The sequence below is a fragment of the Epinephelus moara genome, chromosome 1, assembly GCF_006386435.1.
Source record: "Epinephelus moara isolate mb chromosome 1, YSFRI_EMoa_1.0, whole genome shotgun sequence".
NCBI lineage: Eukaryota > Metazoa > Chordata > Actinopteri > Perciformes > Serranidae > Epinephelus > Epinephelus moara.
The window spans coordinates 17,327,062-17,339,108 of NC_065506.1; the positions used below are offsets into that span (position 1 = coordinate 17,327,062).

The 12,047-nt window shown below is 40.3% G+C and overlaps 1 protein-coding gene across 1 annotated transcript in view; it reads right to left on the bottom strand.

Moving 5' to 3' along the window:
- The window catches only part of LOC126393829 (protein unc-13 homolog C), a 136,278-nt gene that overhangs the window by 32,645 nt on the left and 91,586 nt on the right, over positions 1-12,047 (bottom strand). Inside the window, exon 19 of the mRNA XM_050050209.1 lies at positions 1,584-1,710. Coding sequence (XP_049906166.1) covers positions 1,584-1,710 — 127 coding nt within the window. The remainder of the gene's footprint in view (positions 1-1,583; positions 1,711-12,047) is intronic.

Sequence of the window (12,047 nt, forward strand, 5' to 3'; positions counted from 1 at the left end):
GTTTATGATCAGCTTGTTTAAAGGCTTGCTGGAATAAACTGCCACCACAGATTACACGGACATGACTGTTTTACAGATTCAGTCTCAACCAGAAACTGATCTGAACACTCATAGTCTCATATTCATCACAATTTCTGTGGCACTGGAATATGACCTTTTTTCAAAACTATTTTAAAATCAAATTATACAGTAATTAAAAACAGTTTTGGTCAAGAAAAAGACTTCCTCAGGCCACAAAACAGCTTCCTGTGGAGTCCCACAGAGATCAATCTTTGAGCCTCTCCTTTTGTCAACCATATGTAAATGATATTTACTTTACTTCAATATAATAATTTTTAAAGTGTTGTGTGTGCCAATGACACACACAATTTCTTATCTGGTAAAGAAGGACAATAATTAGCAGCATAAATGAACACTGGCTTGTGTAATGTTGACACTCGTTTGAAGCAAACAGAATTATCTGTACTTGCGTTAAATTGTTCAAAAGGCAATTAAATTTCCTCATGAAGCCATTTAACAATTAGACATTTGACTTCTTTTGCAACATTTCTCTCAATTGTAGTCTGCAGATCTTCTCCTCTTAGTTTCCTGCAGCCCTGTTTGTTTTAAATTGAATGTTACAGGCAGTCTGTTCATGTTCTATTTACAGTTTTAACACTTAGCGAGTAGAGAGACAGACTGTAACAATAACTGTACAAAGTGTACAAAAAGAGCAATTACACTTAATGAACAGGGAAAAGGCAACCAGATGGTGTTGGGAGAGGGAGACGAGCAAGAACGGAAAGAAACTGAAATGAATTAAGAGGTGCTGGATGTATTGGGTAGGCATTGCAAACACACCAAACAATACATTGAACTACCCTTTTACATTTGGGGAAAAAAAATATACAGCTTAAATTGTGTTTCTTGGTGCCACTGCGCTCAACAAGGCAGCCCACATGATGTGACAGGCAAAGTGCTGTCTGCCCCTCCCACCCCCAAAACCAAAACATTATATTCCAGTGAGACACCCTGGAAGGTACGCTACATGAAGTCAGCTCGAATCATGATGGCTAGCAACGCCATTAAAAGACCAGAAGTAGAAGATCCTCAAATAACCTACAGGTCTGGTGCTTGGAATAGCTTTGTTTTAGTTGTGACTTAGGAGGGTGCTGGCAAGGGAGTGGTGGATAAAGAAACAATGGAATTAGCATTGTCGGAATTAAGCCTTGTTACAATATCCCTCCATTTCCTGCTTTGTACAAAAAGCTAAAGCCAAAATTATGAGTTGAATACATTCAAAAATTGAAAAAAAAACAAGGAATTTTCTGTGGCATTCTTTTGTTTGTATTTGTGTATAACTGCTATATTACATTTAATATTTTCTAATGATGGGTCACCCAGGTAGGTTTGCAGAGATATACTGGTTTTAAGGTATACCATGGTATAAAAGTTGACAGTTGGAGAATACACGATATACAGTACAACATCACTCCCTCTCGTGTGATATTGCTTAATTATATACTTAATCTCCCTGAAATTTCCCTGATAGTGTTTGTCTCTACATGCACAGTACATGTGGGTAAAAATGAGAGGACACTTACAGAGAATACTCAGGCGGAACATCCTTGAAGGCCGGTAGGTCACGGACATACTCATTATGGAACCATTTGACCTTGAAGTGAAGATTCATGTATTCAGTACTTTTGCATAGGCGGTGCTTGTCATGCTCTGTAATGCAAAACATAAGAAGCACATGTTAGCATATAGAGTATAACCGCCGAAGTCACAGCTGTTAAACAGAGAAACCTTGTTTTGTAATATATACGGAGTCGCACACACAGGAACACCTCTGCACTGATCACAGAGTACGTTAAATTGTAGGGCAACATCAAATTTTCAGTCTATAATACAGTAAATGTGTTGCATGTACTCCTGGCAAAAAACAGCACCTCAGTTTCTTTGAACTGCATCCTCCTCCAAAAGACTCACAAGCACACATATACATACACACACAGTCACACACACACACACACACACACACACACACACACACTAATAGATATGTACAAATATCTCAATAAGCATAAAAAAGACCTGGGTAGCATTGGTTGCTTTTAATCTGACACGTTAACAGGCTCAATTATGTACAGCCTTGAGCTATCAAAGAATAAGAAAATAAAACCAAGCCTGTGAATGTGTCCAGCTCCCTTCAAAAGAAAGAAAGAAAGCCCTTGAATGACTGCAAACAAACTGAAGCTAAAATGGATTAGACTTTCATGTCAGCAGACAAGGCTGCTGAGTCATTTAGTCCAGCTCACTGTAGACATTTCAGAACAATTAAACATTTCTATGGGATCCCCTGGAGATGGATGGTGATGGTGCAAGAGAGGGAGTGAGGAAAGAAGAGATGAGGGAAACAAAACCAGTGAAGTTGGATGAGACACAAAAGGACCATGACCAATGAGAAGAAAACTATTTTGCAACTGCAGTGCTGGATAAACTAAATTTTCTTTGCTACATTCTTGCAGATGAGACAATGGCACTGAGAAGAAAAAACAGAAGGGACAGGGAAATATGGCAGCATAGAGGATCATGGCAGCAACTGTTGCATTATGAAAATAAATACACATCACAATTACTTAGAAAAGAGATTATGTTTACCATGCCCACCATATTAGTTTAGCATGAAAGCATGCTAACAATTGCTAATTAGCACTAAACACACAATTGAGTAAAAAATATGTTTTTCCATACTTTATGATGTGTATTATATGTAAATAAATGCTTTTAAACTCCAACTGTTAATATGTACAGTAGGGGTGTAATGATTCATTGATCTGGTCTGATAAATTGATTCCATGATCAACGATCCAATATCATTGATACAAAGTGAAAAATTGATCCATACCATCATCTTTAGGATACGCTTTTATTTTGAAAGTCTGTGTCACCGTCAAACAGCGACAGGCAGATGGCAAGCAGCCAAGAGAAAGACGATGAGGATAATGTTATTTATTCTGGAATAAATCAGTAGAGTGGAAATGTTTTGGATTTTGGAGAAAATACGTGTCAACAGACAGAGCACATGGTGTATGTAAACAATTTTGTTATGAGACAAAACACAATTTAAAGTTATTTGCCTTGCTAGCATCTCACTTTGCTAACTTCTCACTACAGCAACATTAGCTCTTCTGTTTCAACAATATTCGGCTGAAAGAAACGTGCATGCAGGCTGAAATTCAATCGAGTTGTTCTGTCAGGAGATGCAGTGACTTAAACCAATGGTGAATAAGAAAAATAATAACCATGTCATTATTTTAAGCTAGGAGTTGAGGAAAAAGTCTGCTAGCCGCTAGGCTAATTAATTAAGCATGCTTAAGCTAATAATGTGTGACTAGGAAAAACAATTGTTTTGTCCATGAACCTGGACAGTTATTATTAAGCTGAATTTGATACTTTGTTAAATGATGTCGTTGTTAATCCATAAAATGGCTATTGGCAGAAGTTTGCCTTCAGGGGTTTCAGCCAGATAGTCCTGATGATTTTATGAAAAAGATGATGGTTGGGTTAAAGAGGCAAACAGCGAAATCGTTTCAACGCTAGGTTTGCTGTTGTCCACTGCCTGTAGACCAAAACAAAGTGTGTCATGAGCCACACATCCCTCTGCCTCTGCTCTCCACCCCCCACCCCCCACTTGCCTTGTTACCTATTTGTGTAGCCGAGCACCACAGCACCTCCACTGACTATTACATCCAGACGGTCCCTGTGTTTCCTCCGCAGGTTCCACTTCACTCAGCTGCCCGATAAACGCACTGCTTCTTCCCACTTTAACCTGAATAACAAACCAGGGCTCGGTGCTCCGGTTGGATCCAAACGGAGAGCCGGGGCTAGCTGGGAAGCTAGTGGAGGCTAACTGGCTGTGCTTCCCTCTGTCATACTGCGCTAGCTGCTCCCAGCTAGCCCCGGCCCTCCCTTTGGATTCAAACGGAGAGCCGGGGCTAGCTGGGAAGCTAGCGGAGGCTAACTGGCTGTGCTTCCCTCCGGTCATGCTCCCAGCTAGCTCCGGTTTGTTATTCAGGATAAAATGCGAAGAAGCAGCGGATCTGTCGGGCAGCTGAATGAAGTGGAGCCTGAGGAGGAAGCACCGGTTGGCCCTGGTTTCACTACAGGCAGATTCACTCGCTACAGGGGCGAGGGAATAAAACCTAAACAGCCAACTTAGTTTGGCTTAGTTCAGCAGTTAGCGATGTCTTTCACTCACTTTCGGTCTCTGCTGTGTTTAGCTATTCCCCTTCCTACTTAAATGATGATGGTACCTGTAATAAATGTAATATATTTGCTGAGATGGAGGCGAGGCTCAGTGACTAGAGGAGCTGGTAGAAGCGCTCCATATCTGTAAGTTACTCCAGTAGCCGGTGGCAGCCGACTCGGGTTGAGCCATCACCGAATCCTGGCTAATGCTAACACTGGGAGCTAACGCTAACGTTCCTCCTCTTCTCCGTGAGTGAGAGCGATGTTTTAGCGTGGCTACATTTTACAATGCTAATTGCAAATGTTAGCTGGGCTGCCGGGCTACTCACCTAACACAACCATATCGCCTGACCCATTGCTGTGACGAGCCGCTAATAACTCAAGCTCCGGATATTAACCCATGCTACGATTGTAACATTAAATTTAATTGAATCGACATAGCAACATGTGCCTAACATTACTGTAACACTAATTAAAACAGACATCTGATTTTATGTTGTTACTTAGGCTACCTATCCAGGAGAAGAAGAGCTAGCTCAGAGTCAGATTGTAGCCCCTTTAGCTCTTGCAGTGCTCTCCACCTTGGAAATGCAAGGCCAATGTTAATGCGGGTTCTGTCCCTTTCTTTATCCGTCAACTTCTTCGCCAACAACCGTTGTTTCTTTAGAGGTAATGTCAGATCCTGGTTGTCTTCAGGTGAATGTTTCGTTCCGCTCTCCGCCATTTCGCTTCAAAAATACACGCTGCCATTGCTCACTGGCTGTAGCCTTTTATAGGGAGGGAGGGCCAAGGGCTCTGAGAGGAGGGAGGAGGCGGCGATTCACATGAACGTACATGAACGCGCAGCTGGACCGGCTTGTAAACAATGGGCTGGAGATCAACACAGAGAGAGGGTGTGTGACGTCATGCTATACTCCAGATGAATTTACACCTCTAGTTCTTCACATAGCGATTTTTTAATTTCTTCAATCTAGAAATGATGAATTTCCACTTATTGCCCCTTTAAAGAAAAGATTTCTTCCAGAAAGGACCCTCTGGCAAAAAGCCCATTAAGGTTAACTTTTCCCATGTGCTGTTTTATGTGTGATAGTGGAGACAGTTCAAAGTGAACTTTACTGTACTGAAGCGGTTACAATTATACATTATGTATATGTTGTTTTTATCTTTTATGACCCAAAGCAGAAAATAACGGGGTGGCAGCTTCCTCTGTAACAGATTGTGTTAAATGGACAAATAATAATGTCTCATATTGATTACAGGCCCCTAAATCGTATTAAATCGAAATCCTATCATGGCAGTCTTTGTAATATTGGCAATTACCGTATCATTGCTCAAAGAATTGATATAATATCGTATTGTGATTAAACTAATGATTTACATCCCTAACATACAGTATATTACATTCTGACTATGTATGCTGTTATGTTGCCTAACAATTACCCGTAGATTGTTGGTAGGTCCCCATACAAATCAATGAACACCAAACCAAGATAAGCTCAATGCACAGCAGAGGATGCTGTGACAAGACAACAGTGCTTTTTTTCTTGCATATGCCTCACAGTTGATGCCTTTTCCACATTGGAGATGTTGAACTATTTTACATAAAGTTTGCATTTAGCTGTCTTCATCTATTTGGAATCCTTAGCCAACCAGGCTTAATATTTGAGATCGCCAAGCCCTCAAAACTTGCAAATACACTGGACGACGTTCCACTGTCAAACATCTCTGACCAAAGAGGATGCAATCTAACCAGTGCTACCTATACTTGTTTTATTTTCCATTGACATACTGAAATAAAAACTGAAAAGTACTTAAAAAAATGTAATAATTTTATCTTGATGGCTTGTGTACTTGTGCACAGCCTTGTTTATTCACTGTGTTGGTATGGGTATAGTTATAGGTACTGGTATAGGTATAGAAGGTATGGTTTCCTCATGCAGAAAAGCTATACAGACCAGGAAATAATTAAAATTGAATTCAATGCTTTTCTAGACTGCGTGGGAACTTTGTGGTTTGTTCAAATGCTTAAAACGGCCTTTGTTTCCTGGCAAGTGACCTCTTGTGGCCATGCGAATAATGACTGCTGTCTGTCAGGGGCAGAGACGGAGGGTGGGCGGTTGGGCGGGCAGACAGCCTGTCTGACTTAGACACTGAAGACTGCGCATCCAATCTCCTACCACCAGTAAAAATTGAGTTCACTGAACCATGGCCTTCCTCTGACCTTAGCCAAAAAGCCTTTATTGCATAAACCTAACCCAACCTCCACCACAGAGGCGGCAGCTCGAAAAACATTCAGATGTCTCGTGTCACATTCAGCATTGTCAGTCCGCATTTGTTTACATTATGGTGGTGTGTGAACACAAAGGCGTCCTCAATTGCACTGAACAATCACCTAGTAAATGCTGTATGTGCATTGCATGACAAACCTCCCAAAACCCGAGGCAAGTCACCATGCTCTCTCCGTCCACCCCTCCCTGTGTGTATCTCTCAGTCTCTCCTCTCTGTGACTCTTCATTGTCTTGTTTCACTTTTTTGTCCAACCTCTTCTTTGTCATTTTGTATACTTTTTATTCAGTATGCAAATAGCCATACGATCCCTTTCTTTACGGCAGAGTGCGGATATCTATTTTTGGTTCAGCAGCTGTTACAGTTTTCCACAGATAAAATGTGGGAAGTGGTGAAGCTACATCTTTGAGACATTTTGAATTTGCCAGGTGTGAACTCCGATCAACAAAATATGGCTATACCTGGACATAAGGCTACAGAAGCAGGGAATTTAAAGGATTGCGATAGATTTCTTTTGAATTTTACAGCATATGCTTTTAAATGGTAAAGAAGAAATGAAGACACGCATATTCACACACTGTTTTGCGGATACAGGATTCATACATTCATGCAACATCAAAGACATGTTTAAATCCAGGCATTGCACCCTGGCTGTCGTGCCTTAATCCTGATAAGAACCTTGGTGCCTGCTCTGATGAATAGTGCATAGCCTGCCAGCCTTCGCTCCTCTCTAAGCTTGGAGGAAAAATATTTACATATGTGTAATTAACATATTTACCTGTGTGGATAATGTTTTCAAATGCACAATGCAAAATTTTACTTCTTGGAAAGGAGCAGATAATGAGTGCTACGCTTACGTCAGTCTGTTCTATTAGTGACTGCTGCTCAGGGTAACTTTAGAATTAGGATCAAATTTGTAGTTGTGTACAAAAAACGAGTGTCTCAAGGATTAAAGATGAATCATTCAAGGCACTGGACTAGTTTGACAGTGTTAGTATCGCCTGAGAATATGTCTCTGATGCACAGACCAGTGTTACTTCTCAGTATGGCAGAAACAGTAGGTGTGAAGACAAATACTGTATAAGACAATCTGGATAGTTGCATTAGCCACCACAGCTTCACACATACTGTAGGTATGAGTGGCAGAAACAGACCCTTAAATTGGCAGAAAATCACACTACAGTGGTCTGAGAGGAAGGCATCACAAAACAGCACAGAGACACATCTTTAAATAACCCACAATATGAGAAATACCATTCTTTTTGTGTTAAGCAGCGAGCCCATTTATTCAAGTCATTTTCTCCACTTGTACAGTAAATGCCTGAGGTGGAGTTTGTATAACTTGCACATAAAGATTTGAACATCTTTACACAAATCCCAGGAGCTAGGGGACTGTTCAAAGTTTTGCAAAGTCTTGCCTATAGCTGATAGGAAAAGACACAATGATACCAACACCTCAGGGTTATTGTCGTTTGGAGCCAAATACGGGAAAACAGCAGGGATCACTGCTTTCATCAACACCTAACCTTAATGGCCAAAGTGGTTTTGATGGCTGAAATTGCCCAGAGATTTAAGGTTCCACCTGGATTCATGCGGTCAGTCTGTGTCGCTGAAGGAGCAGGTGTTTTCAACGCTGTGAATATTTAGTGGAGATTGTTTTACTACAGAGGACCTGCAGCTACTCTGCCGCAGAGGCTGCGTGATATCTGAGCAGAGGGATCCACTGTGGCAGTGCCACTTTAATAACTGAGCTGGCACTGCAAGGCAGCTTATACACATACAGGATGGACACACACACATACACACACAATCACAGTTTGTCAACCTTTCTGCCCTAAGCTCTGACTGCAGTCGCTGCACACACACACCCTTACTGTCACACACTCACAGTCACCTAAAGGAAGCAGATGGAGGTCAGTTGGGAGACAGAAAAGTCGAGGTCAGCAGGTGTTTTGTTTGGTGCTGCCAGACAGGTTCTGCTAGCTTGCTATATGTGAGTGTTTGCAGAGTGTGTGTGTGTGTGTACACTACATCCACTCAGACACATGTACTGTATACAGTAAACCTGTACATAATCAATGTAGTAAGCCGCGACTGCCCCAAATAAGAATGAGTTGCTGTTTCCAAAAATAACACATTACAGCTTGAAGTTCTTATTGACTCCCATAAACCCATCCTTTATAGGTGGGGTAAAACATCAATACAGTGACAATACTGTGACATTTGTGTGGCAGTATTGTGTCAATACACTGATGCCAAGTATGGATTTCTTTTGACTTACATAAATTATTTATTGCAAATACAAATTAAACTTTTGGTATCCTGATAGAATAATAGAATCAATTGCTTTTTAACTAAATATATTTTGCTGCAATAAAAGTGACTGAAGTGAATTAAACAGACTGAAAACTTTATCTTATTCGATAAAACAGATGATGACAAAGTTTTCCTTTTGGGACATAGTTTGCAGTTGAAAAAAGGTAATAATCACAACTTATATCAATATATTTTATTGCAATACTCAGCATATGGCAAAACCTTCAAGTCACAATAATACTGTATTGTGGTTTAAATATGATAATATCATATAACGGAAGAAGTGATTACTACCCCTGCCACCTTTATGCAAAAATATGAATGACAAGCACTTAAGTAAAAAAAAAGAAAAAAAAAAGAGATCTAAAACCTGGAAATAAATGAGCATTTTACCACTCCCAGTTCCCTCATCTCAAAGTCAATGACCTCTTTGGTTGGATGCCTGAAAAAAAGGCGGTTGTGAACAAGTTGCCACATGAGACTACACAACGTCATCACGCCGAACACTGCTTCATAGCCTTGTTGTGGTGGCAACGGTGAAGTCATGCAACCATAGTGTAGTTTGTTTAGAGCCTGACATTAACTTTGTACTTCTGGCAATTGCATTTACACTACAGATGTAAACTTGTACGAATCATAAATGTTTGTTCACCACAGAGTTTTTTTTCCTGCAATAATCCAAAACCCAATGGAAAAATCCCATGGGCTTTTTGAAGAGGGGACCAGGGTGATGCCAACCTCTTCATCGGCCTTCAGAAAAACATCATCCCTACAGCACTTTATTGTGCAAAACAAAATCTATGAAAGGAGATTTATCTACTAAGTACAAACAGTATTAAAGAAGTCAGAGCTGTCTCAAGCTTTGCACTGTGCACTTTATGCTTCTGTACACTGCAGTAACAACAACAATCCACTGTGCTGAGAATTTTCCAATCCTTAGATCAAAACTATTAGTGGGGATAAAAGTATAATGTTTATTCTGACAGTGGTATTAGAGGAACGCTCATGCTAAGCACAAATCCTTGGGAGATCATGAATGTTCCATGCAAGTAAACATCTTCCCATTATATATTTCTTGTCTACAAGTGAGAAAGGTCAGAGTCACAAAAGATATCAGGATACATACTTGGAGCAGCATGCTGAGTACACGCCATTGGTTCAGATCAACATCACCGATGCACTGACTATTGAATACACATGTACTCTGACACACAACGTTCTATTTTTTGTTCAACTGCATTTTATTTGCTAAATGGGATGGTTCATGGTGCCAGATGAAAATCTTTCTGCAATAACACTTTTCTTTGAAACTTCTAAATCTGTGGTATGAAGACAGAAATATTTGCCAGAGGTTAAAAGACCGTTAAGTTCTCGAAAAGCTTCCGTCCTTCAAAAACTCTTCATTTTAGGAGCCAGAGAGCTCATATCCTCTCTGTAGAGAATGGAAGCACAGATGGACAGAATGTGCTTCTTTGCACACACTCTGAATGAGAGCAAAAGGATATAATTTTCCATTGCCTGGTTCTCAATGTGATTGTTTGAATAGAGGAGAGAATCTGAGGGAAATGAGGCCACAGGGGGCAGTGTTTTAAAAAGATTCCAGTAAAACATACAGAAGCTCCCTGACTTCAGAATGAGTCATCTGTTTTTCTTTTTCTTTTCTTTCTTTTTTTTTTTTCTTTTTTGACAAAATGGTTTTTAAATTTTTCATATCTAAGAATTCCGGCTGAAAGTGTTGGAGACGACAGACAGTTCTTGTGTTTTCAAACACAGTCAAAGCCTCCTTAAAAAAACTAATTACAGGCTGTCGAACTTCAGTGTCATTAAATTATCATCCATTGATGAATTTCATTTCCGTGGCAGGAATTATTTTGAATTGAGTGTCAGTTTTTTCAAATGGGTATGGCAATTCATATTTATTTATGCTGTTTATGCAAATCCAGCCTTCTGGGACCTCTGTGTGGTCTCACATGGATTGACATGTTAAAAAAGCATTTAACATGCTGTTTATGTGCAGGCTATTCTTGTAGCATCACAAAGACTAGACCAAGCAACACTACAATGTGTTATACTACTGACCTTGAAATATGCTTTATTCATTCATAAGGCATTTTTGTGCCCTGCACAGTATGAATGATGCAAAGGTTTGAAGAGGGACACAACAATGCATTGACAAAAACCGTGAGGACCAGTCCACCTGTGCTGTCACGTCATATGGAATATTTTTAGAAATAAGACTTTGACTGCATATTCTTCAACTAAACAAACAAAAAGGCAAGTTTAATGTAATTCTAGCAGAAGTGCTGGTGAGTCTGAGTCTGTAATGAGCTAAAGATTTTCACGAAAAAACACTCTTCTGCCTAGATCACTGAAGTCCCTCACCACCCTTCTCTTCTTTCTATTTTCAGCCAAAATTACCAGGTTACCGGCTGCAACAGCTGTGTGCCTCATCGCCTTCTCTCCAACAGGTTTTATTGTTGCATTGTTAACTGCAATATGATGTGATACAGCAGAATTATGACTGTAATTGGTTTGGTAAAATTAGATCCTGATGAGGGTACAACCTACGCTTCATCTTTTTTAAAACAGGTCTTCAGCAGTGCCTCTCTTCCAAATTGCATTATAATAGTTAATTTCCTGTTTATGCAATCATGCAAATGGCTTGCGGTGCCGTATATTCACACCTTGCCACTCACCACTTTCTGGACAACAACAGTATGACTGGAGAAGTCAGCCTGGTCTCTCTTCTTCATTTAGTGAGACATTTTCATTACGGGCAACCGTGATTGGTACAGCTGTTTAATAGATATTGTAGCTGGCTGAGAAGATAATGATTAATTACCACACCCATCCCATTTGTATTCCACTTCATCTACACTTCTACTAATAAATTTAAACATATATAAACAAAAGTATCAAGCCAGCTTGAATGCGCACCTATTGTATGTGCACATATAATGTAGCATCTCAATAAGGCTGTTAAAATACGGCCCCCATATCTCTGTGTGCATGTGTGTTACATTATGCATATGTGTGCGTGCATACACAGTTGTATGTGTGTGCCTTTGTTGCCCTGCTGGTGGTAAACAGTGTGGGCGGTCCTGAGGGAGGAGTAGGCTCAAGGTCCCTGGTGAGGATGTCATCTTGTCTGACTCGGCCCACAGGGACAGACAAACTCACAGGAGACTCACTCACTCATTGATTTAAATGCC